The sequence below is a fragment of the Eriocheir sinensis genome, chromosome 28 (genome assembly GCF_024679095.1).
Source record: "Eriocheir sinensis breed Jianghai 21 chromosome 28, ASM2467909v1, whole genome shotgun sequence".
NCBI classification, from domain to species: Eukaryota; Metazoa; Arthropoda; class Malacostraca; order Decapoda; family Varunidae; genus Eriocheir; species Eriocheir sinensis.
In genome coordinates this window covers 14294361-14314661 of record NC_066536.1, presented here as the reverse complement: position 1 = coordinate 14314661, position 20301 = coordinate 14294361, and the positions used below count along the sequence as shown (strand labels likewise).

The following is a 20301-nucleotide window of genomic DNA, read 5'->3' as shown; positions in this document are numbered from 1 at the left end:
GTGGGTATACTTCTGGTACCTTTCCAGCTGCTGTCTTCAAAAAACTTCAATGTAAGCTTTCATTTATAATACACAGTTGCATTAAAGAAACCAGGCTCACAGATGAAGTAAACTGTTAATCCACTTCAATCCTCTTGATTTAAGAGGAAGACCCTTCGATATAAATTTTTGCATGAATCTGTGTAGCCATCCAAGATCATCACTCTTCACTAATTATCTTTTGTAACTTTGCACAGAGCCAGCCATCTAGAACCCTAAGTCTGCTATGCCTGATTTTTACTTGGTATGATTTTAATATTGTTTCTTATCCATTTTGGACATATTATATTTCTCTTACAGGACAGAGTTCAATGCAATGGAGCCTGCTAGAGACCAATGTGCCTTCTACTTTACTAAGGATGATATGGAAAATCTTCAGATTAAGTAAGCATACATGAATTTTCTGAGTCAAGACCTATAGTAATTGTTTGGGGTTTTGTAAGGTTAGTTTAGGTTAAGTTTGAGGTATCTTCAGACACATGATAGCCAACAACTTGTGGTATAAATCAACAAAGAATGACCTCACTCTTGTATAGAAAGTCTCATTAATAAGGAAGCATATATGAATTTTCTGAGTCAAGACCTATAATAACTGCTTGGGGTTTTGTTTAGTTAGGTTAGGTTAAGTTTAGGATATCTTCAAACACATGATAGCCAGCACCCTATGGTATAAGTCAATAAAGAATAACCTCATTCTATTGTATAGAAAGTCTCATTAGAAAGGAAGCATATATGAATTAACTGAGTCAAGACCTATAGTAATTGTTTGGGATTTTGTTAGGTTAGGTTAAGTTTAGGGTATCTTCAGACACATGATAGCCAGCACTTTATGGTATAAATTAACAAAAAATGGCCTCACTTTGTTGTATTGAAAGTCTCATTAGGAAGGAAGGATATATGAATTTTCTGAATCAAGACCTATGGTACGTAACTGTTTGGGGTTTTGTTAGGTTAAGTTTAGGATATCTTTAAACACATGATAATCAGCACCTTATGATATAGATCAACAAAGATTGACCTCACTTTGTTGTATAGAAAGTCTCATTAGTAAGGAAGCATATATGAATTTTCTGAGTCAAGACATATAGTGACTGTTTGAGGTTAGGTTAGGTTAAGTTTAGGGTATCTTCTAACACATGATAGCCAGCACCTTATGGTATAAATCAACAAAGACTGACATCACTTTTTTGTTTGGAAAGTCTCATCAATGAGGAAGTATTTATGAATTTTTGGAGTCAAGACCTACTCTCAGCACATATAATCCCTTGCCTGTCAACTAGTATATCTCCAGTGCTCAAAATGGAGGTCACCTCTACTCTATTTACTATCTGGATGTAATCTATGGTTGAGAACCCACTTTGAAAGCCAACCTGTTTCATGGGCTAGTTAGAACATAAAGTCTGAAGAAAAGAAAAAAAAATATATATATTTTTTTTTTTATTATTATTATTATTATTTATGTGAATAATATGCTTAAAAAAGGAAATTAGAAATCAAAAGGCATTGCACATTGTCCACAGAGTCACACTGCAGCAGCTCACTGGGTCGCAGCTGGTGGCTGTGTCCCCTCGAATTGTGGAGGACACCCAGACAGGAAAGCAGAGTGACGTGCCTCTCGCCTTGCTGCCCACATCCAGTGCCACTACGAGAGGAACTAATGCTACCCCACACACACAACATATCACTGTCAAGTGGCAACAGAAATTGATCAGGTACAATCCTTGAAAAATTTCTAACGTGATGCCCGGTTATTTTGTCCATGAGAATTTTCTGGCAACTAAGGTCTAAGCCTCTCTGATCACTATGTCTGTTGCAGCGTGTGTGAAGCAGTTGAATACAGGAGATCAGTCTATGCCAATGACCCAAAGTGTAAGGCAAGACACAAGCAGGCCTTGAAGCGGAAAAAGCAGCAACGTATCTTCACGTATGTGCACGAGGATAATTACCAAATACAAGTAAGCAAGTTTACTTCCTCTTCTCTAATCCCAGCATTACTTAACCTCAGCTCTAGAATTCCCTGATGGAGTGACCATTGAAGAAATGTTCCTTGTCATTCACCTTTGGTAGAGAGATGAAAAATACTACATTTCCCTGAAGTGCATAGAATTAACAGTTAGAATAAACTGCAGACAATTAACATAAAACTTTTATTAATGATTTTGCAGGAGCAGCGTGCCACCACCACCTCAAAAAGACTTGAACCAGAGTGTTGCCTGCGGCGAAGAGCTAACAGGGCAAGGTGAGTGGATGGCTGTGTAGGTAGTAGCAGAGGTGGTCAGTGAGTGGATAGATGAGGCAGTGTGAAGGATGGTAGGCCAGGGAAGGAAATGAGTTGAAGGGCCACACTATAGGGGACCAGTGGAGGGGAAATGTATGGTGTTATGAAGATATTGTCGACTGACTTGTTTGCCGGCCCTTTGGTCAAAAGTTTTATCCGTTTGATGGTAGTAAATGTTCACCCCTCCCCTTGGTGACTATTGTGTACTTGAGCTTCATGTACAGTTAAACCTTGTTAAATGGTAGTTACTCATATATTTATTTCTTGTACAGGTAAACCCTTTATGTAATAACCTATCATATGAGTTTTTGTTTATAAAGTATTTGTTTAACTTTTTAGTATTACAAAATCCTGATGTTTAATTCTATGTGTAAGAATGATAGTAACCATGGTATAATAACTAGAATATAAGATAGTCCCCCTGAAGGAGTGCAGCACCAGGCATTGACCATTTCATCGGGTTGCCAAGGTTTGAGTGACGCGACAATAGAGGCAGCTACTAAACTCACAGCTGCCAACCACTCATTGCCTTGTTTACACAGTGTGGATGCATGAATGAGACAGATAGGTAAGACAGACAGACAGAGAAAGAGAGAGAGAAATAAATGCTATGTTCTTGAGGCAAGATTTTTCAATGAAATAATTGTTTATTGTATTATTGCAGAGGAAATGACAGCATTGATTCAACTGAACCAAGTGAGAAGAGCAATGAGATGGCCCAAGAAAAGAGCAAAAGGAGGCAAGCCAGCACCTTCAAGCAGCAGTACTTCTACATCATGGCAGACCTTGCTCCTCAGGAAAGGTTAGGCAATAGTTGCTGAAAATTAGCATGAATTTTGCGGTGATCATTTTTCATAAATAATGTAATGAAATATCTAAAGTTAGCATGAATTTCTTAGTAATCCTTTTTATAAATAATGTAATGAAATATCTACTCAGAAACTAGATATTGTTATGGAAACATTCACATTTAATAATTAATCATTTCTGCACAGTGGCAGTATTGTTACCAGTGATGATATGTAGATGAAATGATGACATTGTAGAGTTTTGATCATCCAGAATTTTGTCCTGAAATTCTGAAAACTGGGAAATCTGGGTTCCAAAAATCAAGGATCTATTGTACTAAATTCAGTGTGAATTTTGTCAGTCTGTAGAGATTTTTTAATTTTATTTTTTATAGAATGTAAGTTATTGTTTCTTGGATACCTAGTTATTTTCCACCACTCACCTTAAGTCTGGTGCCACAGCTTAGGTGAAAGCCGGGTTTATGAGACCATCCTGTGTGTGCTGAAGTATGATGGGCAGAGCCAGCTGACCGTCACCCCAGACTTCAACACACCCACCACCAAGGCTTACAGGTTAATAAAAGGAGTATAGAGCAGTGATATAGAATTAACACCACATATTTTCTGTTAAAATGTTGTATCCATGACATTTTAATGTCCCTTGTTATTTCATGGGGATGAATTCTATGAAAACATGACTAAACAAATAATAATTTAGGTAGAACTAGGTAATAATCTAATATTGTTTCTTAATTAGGCAAAGCCTGACATTAATTTCATGATTATTTTGTCCAAGCATGACACAGACCAAACAAAAAACCACTCACCAGTTGTGGCATGACCAACCCTTCCCTACAATGTCACACTCTCATTATGCAAAAAATTGAAAGTAGTCAAGCAAAGGGAAAATTTCTTGAGATATTTTACCTGCGCATCTACACCTCTAGGATTATAGGTACTTTTGGGTTACAGCCTGCTGGATCAGCAGTGAATAAAACATCCCTAAAGCAGTTCTGTGCATTTCAGTAAACAAACTACAAATGTTAAAGCTAGACAGTATACTTCAGTATGTACAAATTAGTGATATTTTGAAGTGTTGTCCAGTAGTTTGAAAAAATTGATAGTTCAGACAGGTACAAATCTGCTGCCACTCAAATTATACGTTGTTTACCTTCTGTAGGGAAATTATTGATTGAGAATGTTTTTATTCGGACCAAATCTTCATATCGCAGAGGGCATGAGTACAATAAGTCCATTTTTCAGACTGGAAAGTTTTGGGTCTGACAACGCCCTGTATGAGTACCAAATTGAGAATGTTTCCCTCACCTGCCCAGCTGAGGAAAGGAACCAAGAAGAGCAGCTGGCAAACCAGGTCCATAAACAGTCTTTGTTGGAGATCATTGTATTCCTCATTGCTTTATGTAGGGAATGGTGTTCGGTTAGGCCAATGATGTACTTGATATTTAGATATTAGGTTCATGAATAATGCTGTATATGTTTGAAGCAACACGCCTCCTGGAATATGCTCCCTGTTAGTTAGTTGGTTTTCTGCTATTCAGTACGATGTAGTAGATGTTGAATTGGTCAAAAAGGCAGTGAAAGTGACAACTGCAGCATGTTTAATTTTACTGTATTATTTAGTAACAAATAGTACAAAATACAGTAAACCCTTGATTGGTCAAACATCTTGGTGCTCAGTGGTTGTCGTACTTAGCCATGATCTGACTTAGACATCATTTGAGATACAGAGCTCAAAAAAATAGTTTGTCAGCAACTTAGATGTTTTTTGAACAATTTTCAAATGTTAGAAAAATATCAAACTTCATCTTATCCTAACTAATTCAGCTGAAGAGAGGTAAGACCTAGTGTTGCTTGTTTTTTATTTACTTATTTGTTAATTCATACATTATAATGTTTGTGTGTGTTGCTTCACCACAGCACGTCACAGCCATGCTCTACCTAACATCAAAGTGCTCTTTTTTCTCAGGCAAGTCCCAGAACAGTATGACTACTCAAGGCTATTTCACAGTAATGAGTTTGACTTTAACTTACCAAGTCCTTTGTCCAACTCCTGTTGTAATAAGTTCTACACTTTTACACATCCTGTCAAATGTCCTAGTTATCAAAATTTTGGCTTATCAAGGGCTTACTGAACAAGCATAGGATACACTAAAAAAAATGTTAGAATGATTATAAACAACTAGTGTTTGGTAATTTTGCTCTGGTTTTTTGTAGCTGGCAAGACAGAGGATTGAGGAAATACAGCTAATGGCTGGTCTAGAGTGGGGGACTGAGCAGGAACCTGAGCGGGGAGAGCTGCGCCTGGTGACTGTGGGGGAGATTACACGTGCCATGCACTTCCCTGAGGCATCCTCCCTCTATGTGCACTATGCTCTCTACCTTCCTCCAGGTAAGAATATCTTTAGTGCATGGACACTCATGGATGCTGAATAATAAGTTTGTTGGAGACTGATGAATATTAATCAAATATTATTTTTAAATTAGAGAAATTTGTTATGTGAATTTACATTGCTTAGAGCTGTCATGATTTTGATACATGGTGGAATGAATTTTGGGGGGTCATATCACTCGTTCAGTTTTGTTCAGCTCATATCTGATCAGTGAGATAAAAAGTAATGTATTACTTTCAGCATCTAAATATCTGTTATGAACAAGATAAAAAAAAAGTCACTAATCCATGAATAGCATTTAGGATAACAAATATTGAAGACGCGCATCACCATTATTTCTTTCAGTCAAGCTGGCAGTTCATGTCAGCATTTCTGTGTAAACCAAGCCCAGAAGAGGGTGACTGCTCCATGTTTGCTTCAAAATGTGTTATTTAATGTGTGATTGCTTGAGGGCTATTTCTTCTCACTTATGACGTTACATTTGTTGAACTGCATCATCCATTTGTCGGCCCACTTATGCAGAGCATTATTTATTTAGTTCCTCCTGAAGTACCTCACCATTGTTGTTTGAACTGATAAGCATTCCTATTTTTGTGTCATCAACGCCACAGTCAAGATCATTAACCCCTTCAATACAAGCAGACAAAACATAACCTCCATGCCATATCCTGGTTTTACAGACTACGTAGAATAGTCCAATGACCATGACGCACATACAGCGTCTCTAGGATATGGTTCGAGAGATGAAATGACTCACATACTGCGTCATGGTACTGAAGAGGTTAATATAGTACGTGATAAACAGTAATGGGCCCAGAACTGCTCCCTGCCAGACACCACTTGTAACTTGAGACTAGTACGATTTATCCCGACTTACCTGAACCCTCTGCATCCTGTCACTAAGCCATGCTTCAGTCCACCTCAAAACTCTTTTCTATCCCAGGGCCCTTTATTTTGGTCTCAAGACGAGCTTCTGCTGTACTATTTGTGCCATAAGATTTATCTTATACTTTTCTAGTTTTTTTCATATTAGCTATTAGACATCCATTAAGAACTATAGAATTGGAAGATTTGGGGATTTTCATCACTAGTTTCATGATTCATGCCAACTGTATTTATTTTGTCCTTGTCGTTGATCAAATTACTGAATATTATTTTTGTTACAGGGTGGAGGGCCAACCCAGGAACAGAGTGTGAGGGTTTTACACCAACCTGTTGGGTCAGTCACAGCGACAAGGAGCCAGCAGCCCACTTTTCCTCCCCCTTTTCCCTTGACGTCACCCGCTCCCCATCAGGTGAGAGTGACAACCCTTTTTTTGATCAATAATTTGAGAAAGCATTAAAGTCATTGAATGGGAGGGAAAAGGCATTTCAGTATTTTTCTGTCCTATCAATAGCTTTGATTGCCTTTTCCCTTCAGAAGCTTTCTTTGAGGGGGAAGACGGTGCCCTTCAGCCAGCCAAAGTGTCTCTGACACCTTGTTAGGAGTTCAAATTTGACTGGTGTCATTGTACAATAAGTTGTGAAATGACAATGTTATTATTGAAGAAAATTATTAGTATAAAAAAATATAATAATAGTAAAAATAAAAATCCATCTAAGGTTGATGTGGAAATTTAATCTATAATTTTATGCACCTGGCAGGACAGGGTTGGCCAATGCTGCTGCTTGCAGCCTTTTCCCTTGACTGGTTTGGTTGTGACCGAGATGAGGGATACGCTGCCTTTACTCTGCCAACACCAGGTGAGTCTTGTGTAATGACAGTTGAACTTGTTCTGAAAGACATCTTCAGCCAGTAAAGGTAAAGTTGGGGGCATACGTTATAGCTGCATGTGGCCTCGGTACCTATCTCTGTCACACTGGCCCTTAAGCCTGTGATGAATATGAATCCATTAACCCAGGACACAAGGTCAGTGTAACATCCGGGCTACCTCAGTTTACCTTCCCCAGGTACCCATTTATAGCCACCCCAAAAGGGAAGATGAACAGCTGAGTTAGCTTCACGCTGACTACCTGGGTCGGGATTCCAACCCAGACCTGCCCATTCTTAGCTAGGCATGCTAAACACTGCACCACCTTCATAAACAGTCTGCCATAGGTATTTTTCCTACTTTTAGGGAAATTTTAAAAAATCTCATTCACCTTAAAAGATTGGCAGAAATATAAAGGCAAATTTTAGAATGCACACCTTGGATGACAGGCAACTATATATCAAAATGCATGTCACATGATGCAATATTGATTTTGCTAAAAATCTGGAACTCGCCAAAAAATGACTCAGGCAGTTTGTTATGAGGGCGATGATATGAACATTATTTTACTGTATGATTGTCTAGAAGTGGAACAAGAATGTATGACAAGGAACATTTGCTTATATTCCCTCCATTTTCTTTTGTCAGTCTCTCAGGACCACTCTTTGTTTCTGTGAGGATCACTGTTTCTTGTTTTCAGCTATTTGAGCTTTGTCCACTTATAAACATCCTGTATCTTAACCTTCTCCATACTGTACAATGCCTTTCCTTTTATTCCCTCAACTTTTCATTGGCTGACTCTTTCATAATATCTTTCAATAATGAATCTTCTGCTAGCATAAATTTCATTGTCATCATAATTGGTGACCCTTTTTTCTGCTTAAGAAAGGTGAGTTATAAAAATGCATCTGTTACATCTGTGACACTCAGTGGAATCCATAGATGTGCACATTCATATTATCCTTGTCTCAGCATCACAAATATTTTTTACTATAATAAAATAGAATCATTGCATTATGTCATTGCAGACTTGTAGTCATTGCATGTTCATGTGGTGCCTTTACAGTGGTGCGTGACAAGTGCCAAGAGAATGATGGAGTGTATCAGGTGGGCACCTGGAGGCCAGCACAAGTGTCCTCACTCGCCAAGATGCGCAGATTCTTCCTGGGAGGATGTCAGCTGATGAGTGACCCTTCATACCTTGCTGTTGGGACTCCAGCAGCCACTCAGGTATTTAATTATGCATAATTTGGTTGAATGAGACAGTGTGTCTTTCTTTCTTTTGTTCTTTCTCTGGGTGGGGCGACCTGACTCTCTCTCTCTCTCTCTCTCTCTCTCACACACACACACACACACACACACACACACACACACACACACGTAAATCGGATATTCGGTGATACGTATAATATGGTGAGAAATACAGGATTAGCATTCCACTACATGGATAAGGATATGATGAAAAAGTTAATAACCACCATGATAAGACCAAAATTGGAATATGCGGAGGCGGTGTGGTCTCCCCATAAGAAGAAACACAAAGAAACTAGAAAGAATACAAAGGATGGCAACAAAAATGGTTCCAGAGCTGGAGGAATTGACATATGAAGAAAGATTAAAGGAAATGGACCTACCAACACTAGAACAAAGAAAAGAAAGGGGAGACCTAATAAAAAATTTATAAATTAATGAGCAAAATGAGAAGTTACTACTAAAAGAAGGAATAAACACCAGGAACACAAGAGGACATAGTAAAAAATTTGAGGAAGGGAAGATGCTTGAGAGACAAAGAAATATAGCTTCCCGCAAAGAAATAAAGGGGTTTGGAACAGACTAAGTGAGGATGTAGTATCGGCAAAAAGTGTGCAAAGCTTTAAGTAAAAGTTGGACAAATACAGATACGGGACCACACGAGTGTAAGCCCAGGCCCTGTAAAACTACAACTAGGTAAATACACACACACGCACACACACATTTTTGGGGGTAAGATGTAATTGAGTTGCCATGTACATTTATGTGGCTTAATTAAGCTGACAGTGAAATGTGTGAATAATAAGTATTTCCATATTTCGTCTTTCGAGTCGCTCAAAATCTGGCTGCGGCAAGTGTGGCCATGGTGGGCTGTAGGCTGAGTTGAGGAGCAAGAGCGAGCATGACCGCGCTCCATCGCAACCAACAAACTACTAATTAGCACCTGTCAGCCAGGTCATAAAACCTGCCCAAATAGAAAAACATCTTCAGACACTCAAAGCAGACAACCAGGAAAGCTTCCACAGACGCTTAAAGGGTTAATGCAAAAAGTTACTTTTTTTTTCATTTAATGAAGTAATATAACTCCTAATTTCCCAACAAAATAAATGTTGAGGCCATAGTCCCCTTTGGGGTGTTTACAAGTAACCACTAGCACCTACACTTCAATGGTCATATTGACCAAGAAACAATCAAGGCAGCCATTTCCTCTTAGCTATTGAAATATAGTATTACAGAGTTCATCTGAAATGATATGCACCAACAAAAATTTCAGTGAATGGATACATTTAGCACATGAAGGAACATTGGAACAAATAACTGTCTTAGCTTACTAGATTAACTTTGGCTGTCCATTGCCTTCATGCTTCCTCCTGCAGGTGGGCAGAGTGAGTCGCCTGGGTTTCAGCACATGCACGAGTGGAACAATAGAGGTGAGGGCAACCACTGTGGCACAAGCAGATTTTATTGAGAAAGGTGAGTGTTCAATACTTTGTGACATCTTTTTCTTTACATGATTTTGCTGCTTGAATTACACTCCAGAAACTATAAAATTTTGTGTTTTAGTGAAACCGGATATACTGTCATATGTGAATTATCCTTGTTGAAGAACAGCTATAAAATGATATCATTATCAGGTATAGGATAAAAAATATACAATATAAAAGTTCTTAAACTTTTGTGTTTGACTTTTAATGCTACGGCTAAATCATGCCAAAGCCACTGCAGCCTGTTGAGAAGTCTCCCTACTCCATCCAGATTTACAAGTACTTCCTGAGGCTCCTCCTGGCTGGCAGCTGTCCACTATTGCAGTGCTCGACGCTTTCAGCAAGTCAAGACAGAAGCTTCGAGCAGCTAAACAGGGGCTCCTGTAGCTGAAAGAATTTCAGTAAAACAGTAACCATAGGTGAGAATAATGTACCTGTACAGCACAGTCAACATTACCACTAAACCTTGCCAAGTATAATCAACTGCAAGTTCTTTGTGCTGTTAGGTTACTCCATTTGTAGAACTTGGTTTAAAAACTCTATATAAGTCTTCATAGCTTAGTTGGGGACCTGTAATATAAAAGGAGTTTCTTTTATGATGATCATCATAACCCTGTTTCCCTTACAGACAAGGAAGGGTCATGCCTCAATAATCATTATAAGTGAGCTGAAGGAGTTAATGAGATGCCTATAGTCACCCCCTCTACTGATCCTGCCATTGTGCCTTCAGCTTCAGCCTTCTGAGCTCATTTGATAAGTGTGGCAGTAAATGATCCTCCAAGAGACTAAGGATTTTCCAGGAGCCCACACAGAAAAACCTACGAAGATTTACCCTGGGTCTGGTTTTACAGATGGGTGCCACATATGCATCATCCTGGCTGACCCAAAATCATATTAATATTAAGTGCTTTTAGTTATCCCTAAAGTGTCAGTCAAACAGTTGCCCCTAGAGAGCAATAAGACAAGTTTCTAGTCAATAAGCACTAACAGCATACCCTTCTCATGAGTTTTATACCACAAGCAATTATTTTTCCTTCAAGCCAAGTAGTCATAATTAGTCTCCATTTACACCATAGACTTTCTAGATATAATGCACAATAAATGTTGCCAATCAAATTGTGACATTGTCTTCCAGGTTGTGGTGGCAATAGGAAGCCTGTCATGCAGGGTCAGACAGGAGAACCATTTGTGTGCAGTGGAGGCACATGATCTTAATTCTTATATGTCTACATCCTTATCTACAGAGGATCTCCACAAGGTCAAAAGTAGGTGAAAACATTTTGCAAGAAAGAAAATACTGGTCAGAACAGATTTTCTAATTAAAAGGACTCTACTACTGCTTCACAGTCTTAGTCAGCTGAACGTGAAAATATCTCGTCCACGGGCTTTCATTTAACTCAGCAGTTTCTATAACTTTCATTTAAATCACATTCCAAAACTAACCAATAAGCTCTATATTTGCTGCAGGTATGTTCTACCTCCTACAATAGGAAAACTCCCTTTTAGTTACTTCTGACATGCAACTGTTTTGTCATATTATTCATCACAGTCTAGGGAAATCACATATATGCAAGTATACATCAATACGTCTAATATATGTTTACAGTATCATCCTATTTTGTCAGTGATATACAGACTTTATTGTTTTCAGGTGTGCTTTACTTTTTAGAGGTCACAACAAGTCACTGAGTATGGTTGTGTGAAAAAGCTAGGAGGGAGCCAAGAGACAAGACCCCCCACAGAAAAGTTGAGTCTGCTAAAGAAATTCTGAAAAAAATGGCCTTCTATAGATTTTTTTTTAATCAATAATGTACGTTGTCAAATGGGGGTCATTAGTGACTAAAGAGATAAAAGAGATACTTAAGTGAAACACTGGAAAATATGTGTATACTTTTGCTCTGTCAGAGGACAGAAACCTACATCCTCATAGTAGTAGTGTTGTGGTTTTTTACAGCATTTTACATTACCTCCAAGGATTTAGGAGTGTGTATAAGCCGCTCGTGTGTGTGCACATGACGAACAGCACTAAGTAGACTTGATGCCATATAGTATTGTAAACAATGAAGATGGATAAGTGTTTTGTTGCACTGGGACAACTTACAACTATTAACTGATAAATTATGAACTTTGCACTGCAGACTCCATCATAAGGAGGTTTCCAGCTCTCTGATGTTGTTGTTCCTGCTACAATTCATTTGACTGCAACACAACACTTCACCATCTTTACTGTTTACAGAACTAACTATATGGCACCCAGAGTCTAGTTTGCACTTTTTGTTGTGTGCACACACACACAACTGGCTCACAACACTCCTGTATCTTTGGAGGTAATATAAAATGCTGCAAAAAAGCCACAACAGTCAAACAAGATTGGAGGCCTCTATCCAATGACAGAGCAAAAGTAACGTCAAAGTGGTAGTTTGTATTTGATTAGAAGGCTGTGACATCACAAGCAAACTATCTAAATAGTCCATTCACATAAGATGTATCCCTTTATACAGTGGCTGGATCCATGGCCAAGTAAGTAAGGACGATACTGACTGGCGAGCAGGGTGTCTTTACTTAGGTCATTTTTTACACAAACTAGGCAAATTTCATTGACATAACTGAGTGAGTCAGAATAACATTTAATGTTTATGGCTCTTTTTACAACTCCGTCAGATATCCCACCAGCCAACAGGCAATCAGCAGGGTCATTACTGGATCACCTAGGGATCCAGCTAAAGTGAATGGACTTTAGTGGAAATCATACCGTGTCTTTGAGAATAGGAGTTTACAAGTGGTTAAATAAATATAAGTTTATATGACCATCTGTAGGCTCAGATGGCTGACTGTAAACAACTATAAAGAATATTAAATTATAAAGAGCTAATATAATTTCATGAACTTGACAATCTCCCTGCATTTTGCTGCACTGAAGGACAGCACAGCAGCTTTGTAATATACCCTACAGTCAGTCCCTCCCCTACTGTGCAGGCAAGCCAGAGAACTGACTTTTCCTTTCAATCATCATGTCTACATACCCAGTATCTTAACTGTCTGTGAATGTTGCTTTCCTCTTTTCAACAAATGCAGTCATACCCTCTTTGCGATCATTCTGGAAGAAAGGAAGTTTGTTACCTGTGAAGTTCTGAAATATGACAAAGTTATAGTCCTGCTGTAATTTATGAACTGCTGTTTTTATTGAAATATATATTTAATGTGGCTGTTGTTACCAAAAGATAACATACTTAAGTTAAAATAATATAACCAGTGCAAACTCAGATGGTGTAAAGGAATAAAGGGGTGAAAGACAAAATGCAGCAACAAGTGTTTAAATAACATACTTAAGTTAAAATAATATAACCAGTGCAAACTCAGATGGTGTAAAGGAATAAAGGGGTGAAAGACAAAATGCAGCAACAAGTGTTTAAATAGAAACTATTTGACCACAAGAAAGGAGCAAAAATTACACTAGAGTATACAAGACAGATAATATAGCTTAAGCTGGTATTCTACACACTACAGTACAGAATAAAAGAATGAACAGGAAGGAGGAAAAATTGAGGTGACAATGAACTTATATCAGCTTTCATTATAAAATGTTAATTAATGTGTTCAATTTGTATGTTCCATTGTAATTTGTATTGAATAAAGGGGGCAGGTGAGATATAAATAGTGAACAGACAGAACTTCTAGAGTACTCATTCAGTAAATATGAAATATAAATATGTGGCTAAGTAAGATATCTGCCCTCCTACTTGCTACTGTGTTCCACTGTGGAGTAAAAGGTAAGACATGTTGCCAATATGTAGAGTGTGTACTATGATGTAATATTTTACTTACTGTGGCAAATGTAGCATAGAACAGCTTCTTTTCAAAATGTAGTCCTTCCTGCAGGGAGAGTTCTTGAGCTGTAGAAAGAAAGAACCATAAGTAAAGAGTGTGTAAATGTGTTAAAAAAGATAAAACACACACACACACGGACCAGGGCCTGAAACCTCACACACCAGGATGAAACAGCAACTATAAGACCATGCAGATACCTGAAAAGTTCCAATAAAAGAGAGACATTCACTTGAGGGAATTTAAATTGATAATAAATACTCTAGCTATCTCCAATTTGCAGATAACCCTTTTTAGTGAGTAGTAGCTGCAGATAATTAGGAAAAGTTTGGTTGTGTTCAACAATCATCCACAAATGAAGGTAATAGTACCTGAAAAAGACATAAGAAACATGGTGTGATAAGTTTACAGAATATTTACATTGACATTGGAAATTAAAGACAAGACATTTAAAAGTTTGCTGATAATGATATAGGTAATACTTACATAATTTTCTCTTCCATGGTAAAATGTGACAAGAGCAGAAAAATATTGAGACACTTAAGACCAACTATAACTTTTAGGGGGAAAAAGGTAAATTACAAGGCCCAAGCAGCCTGAGGGCAAATGGCCCTGTGGCCTCGCTAGAAAAAACAAAATACCTACCATTGTTGACAGACTCTTTGCAAATGGCCACAGTCAGCTTTGAGTGCTGGGCAATCCTCTCCCCAAGCTTTACTGCCTCAGCCACCAGCTGGTCTGGAGGATACACTGCACTCACAAGCCCTGTGGATCACAAGCCAGGGCTAAGTAAGATATCTGCCCTCCTACTTGCTACCATTACCTTTTTCATTTAAAAAAATTACTTTGGTAGAATGAACTAACTTAGTTAGAATATGCACATCTTAAAGCAGCTTGTGCTGCTGGAAAATATGAGTTAATAAATAAATTTCCTTTTAACATCTTCCTTTTATAAAGTTGTCCATACAGGAGCACCAGCATTAGTAAATCTAACGGACACATGTCTGAATATAGTTATAATCCCACAATTAACAACCACCGAGGAATATAACCACATTATTTTTGCACAACACTGGAGTCCACAACACTAGTAATGAGAAAGAAATGCAGGTAAGAGCAGAGAGGAGAAAGAAGGAGGATTCAGATGAATATCACATTTTTTGCCTAATTGTTGAACATAAGAGCTTATGTAATTACCAATGATACCTTTATGGTGAAAGCTTCCTAAATTCTTCCTCTTAAGATATTAAAAATTTTCTTCACTTTTCCACGGGGAGAAAGAGTCATTCACATGCAGAAATCTGTCAAGAGATGCTTTGTGCAGGAGCTTTGAAATGCTGTAATATGACTGACTGAGACATACCTGCAACTATTTACTTTACTAAAGATATTTTTATGACTTTAAAATAAGAAATGGACTTACAGGTCATATCATGCATAGAACTGATAACAGATGAACAACCAAAGTAACAGTGGTAACCCAGACTGGCAGATAGAATACTAGGTGTAGAAATGAAAATAGACCATTTGCTAGAGAAGGATGGAGCACACAAACAACAGACAGAGAGATGGATAACAGTGAGAAAGGCCTCTGACCTGCGATGGACCAGTAATGGCTGAAGAGCACCTCCAAAGCAAAGATGCCCAGGTAGCCAATGCAGGTCTTTCAAACATGATAAAGGGTGAATTCTGTAACCTAGTGCTCCTCAATGCACTTTTGAATTATCGATCAGTCATTGTTTTTGTATGTTTGTTTACAAATTTCTTGAACTTGTCTTTATAAAGGAAGCTGCTCAATAGCCTGCCATTCCTTCACTCATCCCTTACTGTGTTGAAAAGGCCCATATTGGTAATAACATCTGAACATATTTGCTTTAGGAAGGTATTTTCCCTTTGTGCTTCTAGATGAAAGCTTTGCTTAGTCATAAAAAAAAAAAAAATTATATATATATATATATATATATATATATATATATATATATATATATATATATATATATATATATATATATATATATATATATTGAAAGTAACCACAGAGGTGTCTCCCAAAACCCTAAAATTCCCTGGTCATACTCACCCCAGGCACTGGCTTGCTGTGCGTTGATGGGATCCCCTGTCAGGCACATTTGCATGGCACGAGACTTGCCAATGGCACGTGTCAGGCGCTGGGTGCCCCCTGCTCCTGGGATTGTGCCAAGAGCAATCTCTGGCTGGCCAAACCTGTCAAAAAATGATAGTACATTTGGTAAGTACTAGCCAAGTCTGATAAAAACTTATAATGATAGAGGAACTTCACAGTCTGGAACTATGCCTGAAGGTGAATATGAACAACACTGGGGACATTTGATAATCAGTCAGCTGAACAACAATTCATAACTGGGAACAACACACTAGAGAGGAAAGGAATACACATATCTAGAACTAACAATTAGTACACAGCAGCCAACAAAAAAGAATATGAATGGGATAGGATGGAATGTTTTTAGAAACATTAATGATATCACAAACAGCACTTTCCCTTTATGAAAAAGTGTTCGCTCAATGTGACCTGCCAGTCCAAACATACATTTAAGAGTTTTTACTTACCTCACAAAATATTAAGTGCTGGATATAACATGGACTGACAGTAAGTGAGCATCATGGATAAGAGAACATTTGTCCATGTAAACACTAAATTACCTAGGTGTTCGCACAACTGCCTCCCCTCAACTATTTCAAAAACTCTAGTTCATCATACCATATGCTCTCTAGCCTCACAGGAAGAAGCCTATATTCCTGGTAAATCTCCATCAATGCTATAGAATTGAGAACATCCCATAAGGCTCCCCTACCCACCCTCCCATATGTATGCTTTCTCCAAATTCATGAATGCAGTATACAAGTTCTGACCCTTACCAAGGTAGCTACTTCTCACTCCCAATCTAATGGCAAAAATCTGATATCTTTACCCCTGCTGCATTCACCCTTACCTCCCTTCCCTATGGAGAGGAGCAATTATAACTTGCCTCCCATCCTCTGGCAAAAAACAGTATTTATCTTACACTACCATTCGGATTCATCTTTTGGATAAAACGATGTGACTTGTCTGAGAAGGTAAATAAAATTAAGTTTCAAAGGAGAAAGGTATTTCCTGCAAGACATTCAGACGAGTTAAGAACACTGACACAAAAGGCTTACCTGGCCTTCTCCCCTGCCAAGATAATATCACACATCATGGCCATCTCACAGCCTCCCCCAAGAGCATAGCCATTGACGGCTGCAATGACAGGCTTCTTGATCTTAGTGATACCATCCCATCCCTCCAAAAAGCTATGGAAGTAACAGTCCACAAAAGTTTTGTTTTGCATCTCCTTGATGTCAGCACCTGGAAGGTCAAAATATTTTTTTAGACACTTCCTGTTGTTTTAGGTGAGAAAAAAAAGGACAAAGGTTAAGAGAAAAAACATTCAGGAAGATTACAATGTCAATAGTGATCTTTATGCACTTGTGAATACCAATGTAAGCTGTACTGAAAAAAGAACACTATACTGTGGTGAAACTCTCTCAATGACCCTCCCCACATTACTGGCCTGCTCTGCCTCACCTGCAGCAAAGGCTTTCTCGCTGCCTGTGAGAACGATGGCTGCAACACTTGGGTCACTCTCCATCTGAAGCATTGCCGCCTGCACCTCCTTCATGAGACCATCACACAGGGCATTCAGGGCCTTTGGGCGGTTAAGGATGACCAGCCCAACCCCGTTCCCTTCACCTCTTCTCTCCACTAGAATGTGTTCATAGCTGGGGGCTGCAAAATAAGTTCCATTAGCTAAAAATCGATCAAAACCATATTACATGTAAAGATATTCCAAGACGTGAAATAATAAACACAAATTTCCACTCAAGTAACTCATTGTACTAATGTAGTTGTCAAAAAGAAAAAATATTTTTTTGTTCCGGTGCGGCAACACATGGCTCGCGGCTTGACGTGAAGTCCCGCTTCGCCTCTGTGGCGAACCCCATCACCTCACCTTACAGCCGTTGACGTCAACAACCAACTACTTAATTATCTGCCTTGTTAATCATAGGTCTGTCCACGCTATCGGGCAGTGCTGGCAGTGTCCGTTAAGCCAATTTCTTTCGCTCATCAAGCAGTGTTGCCGGATGGAGCAGTTCCCAGCAGGCTCTGCACCAAAGCCCATATAGGAAGTTAGGAACCATTTAAATTCCTATAAGGGCATTACTTCACACCGTCGAACAGTTCCCGTGAGTTGTACACTCGGACACCAGAGTCTCGAGCCCACATGCGTCAATGAACAAATATATAGGTACATACATATTGTTATTCACAACCAAAATATATATAATTACGAAGCACTAAGCAAAACCAAACAGAGAGTAATTGCTTTTATTGGTTCGAAACCTGTGTTTGTGCGAGTGTGGCCTCTTGATAGTTCGAGTGGGCTGCCGCCCACAAAATAGGCCTCACCAAATCTGCGGGTCCCAACTCGTGGGGTTTTGAGATTCACTGGTGTCCAAATGTATACAACACAGTTTCCCCGGAAAACTGGCAAAGCCCGCAGGACGTTGCTCGATAATGTGAACACACCACTGTTGACAACTTGACAACCATATCACTGTGATCGGTTCTAATGAATCGCTGCGGTTACTTTCAGCTATTACGTGGCTAATGGATGACAACTACGCAATGGTTCCACCTGGCCTGACCAGCCACCACAGAGAGACGACTTTAATCAGTTATGTGATCACTCACATTTCTACCAGTTGGAGATGTCCCAGCAGGAATGCAACTAATCAAGGCTGGTTGTCCTAGAGGCAGCTCCACCGCTAGAGTAGGTGCTTTGAATAAACCATTGATTGTGGTGCATTTGGTGAGAGAAGATACAATCCCCAGCCAAGCCTTCCAACACTAAACTCTCACCACATTCTAGCACAATTACCTCCTGAACTTTGAAACATTCATAACACACATTTTTACCTGTGACATCATTACCTCATTACATCACAATGAACTTGGACATTTCTTTATCCAGAATGCTACTGCCATACAACAACACAGAGGTTAACTTGAAATTAACAAGAAAACTAAGAACTTTACTCAAGTACAAATAAATGGACTGGAGTCCATGCCTGGTGATGTGATGCCATTATCTCATTAGCACAAATATCTGGAAAAGGTTTTCAAGGCCATGACAGTGTATGGTACTTCTCAAGATAAGCTTGCTTTGCCTCACAGCAGGGTTGCTATGATTTCAATCTGATTTTAATATATTTCAATCAGGGTAATATAATTATTTCTACCAAGGTGATTTTTTTGCTACTAAGCTCATATTTCTTATTCCATTAAACTGAATATATCTATAGTTACATAATGTAGGAAGGTGATTCCATCTTTTTCTACAGGATGAAAAGTCTGCTTCTACTTTTAATATTGTATTTCCAATTTTGTAACCTAAGAAAAACAAGATTTTACTTAAGATACCTTTTCCATAAAGCTTCTTTGTAGTTTTCAGACATACTAGAAATTTTATATCTTGTTTACTTTTAGGGGTAGTTTTGGGATTGATAGAGCTTAGCAGGCTGATTTTTGGTGGTGGTGTTGCCCTTGAGCTGTTTCCTTGCTGTAAAAATTAACATATATTATAAATTGTGATTTCTTCCAACTCTGCCTCACATCCCTGACCTGAGGCTCCTTCCCTATCCATGACCCAGCTTTGGTTGCCAAGGTTGCCAAAACTGGGGTATTATTCCAATGTTTCACCAACTTCATTCAGGTGGTCAACATTTTTTTCTGATAGATCTCGACATGCTCTTCAATTATAAAGTACCGTTTCTTTTGCAAATTCCCAGTTCCTGCATTTTTTCTTCACCCAGTGGTTGGGGGGTCAATGGGGACAATTAAAGCCCCCCCATAGTAGGTGGAGGGGTCGGTTTAGGTACAGCGTTGTTAGCATACACCCTGCTCCTTTTTTTTTCCCCATGCAGTCTTCCGGTCACCTGCACCTGTGGTACAGCCGCCCGGCGCCTGTCCTGTGGGCTGGGCCACTGGCTGGGCCCTGCCGGCCAGCAGGTGGGTGATGCCAGGAGGAAGGGTCCTGCAAGCTGACCAAACCACCTGACACTGCCTAATCTTCACCTAAGGAGACAACGCTAGTCCTAAAATTGGTGTACATGCACACCTGAAATGACATCACCTGTGGGCTGTGTTGGGCACCTTACCTGAGGACATGGGCCGGGCCAGCGCCGCGGGGCCCAGGGGCACGTGTGGCCTCACGCGGCACGCGGCGGCCTGACCCACCACCACGGGGCGGAGGACAGACCGTAGCTGCAGCAGCCTGACTCGTGCTAGGGAAGCCATTGCAGTGAGTAATGTGTTAAAAACTTAAAACCCGTGCCTCACGCCCGTCGTCTGCACACCTCCAGCCTCGGCTCCTCAACTCACGGAGTCACGGCTAGCGCCTGGCAGCACACCGC

General features: G+C 39.3%; 2 protein-coding genes across 4 annotated transcripts in view; one reads left to right on the top strand and one right to left on the bottom strand.

Moving 5' to 3' along the window:
* Positions 1-10049, top strand: part of LOC127004607 (tectonic-like complex member MKS1) — a 26547-nt gene extending 16498 nt beyond the window's left edge. For both annotated transcript variants that reach the window (XM_050872613.1, XM_050872612.1), the window contains exons 2-13: positions 340-423; positions 1560-1751; positions 1856-1994; positions 2205-2278; positions 2982-3119; positions 3568-3678; positions 4369-4477; positions 5341-5515; positions 6683-6811; positions 7161-7259; positions 8334-8497; positions 9895-10049. In XM_050872613.1, coding sequence (XP_050728570.1) covers positions 356-423; positions 1560-1751; positions 1856-1994; positions 2205-2278; positions 2982-3119; positions 3568-3678; positions 4369-4477; positions 5341-5515; positions 6683-6811; positions 7161-7259; positions 8334-8497; positions 9895-10032 — 1536 coding nt within the window. In that variant the 5' untranslated portion in view covers positions 340-355 and the 3' untranslated portion in view covers positions 10033-10049. The remainder of the gene's footprint in view (positions 1-339; positions 424-1559; positions 1752-1855; positions 1995-2204; positions 2279-2981; positions 3120-3567; positions 3679-4368; positions 4478-5340; positions 5516-6682; positions 6812-7160; positions 7260-8333; positions 8498-9894) is intronic.
* LOC127004608 (enoyl-CoA hydratase, mitochondrial-like) lies at positions 9967-20301 on the bottom strand. Of its 2 annotated transcripts, none has more exons than XM_050872615.1 (8): positions 20047-20301; positions 17414-17614; positions 17008-17194; positions 15908-16050; positions 14473-14592; positions 13828-13895; positions 13026-13099; positions 9967-10389 (listed from the first exon to the last, which is right to left on the bottom strand). In XM_050872615.1, exons 1-7 carry the CDS (start codon positions 20183-20185, stop codon positions 13034-13036), a joined length of 924 nt encoding a protein of 307 aa, XP_050728572.1. In that variant the 5' UTR covers positions 20186-20301; the 3' UTR covers positions 9967-10389; positions 13026-13033. The 2 variants fall into 2 exon arrangements, with proteins under 2 accessions (XP_050728572.1, XP_050728573.1); XM_050872616.1 differs by having other exon boundaries at positions 9967-10383.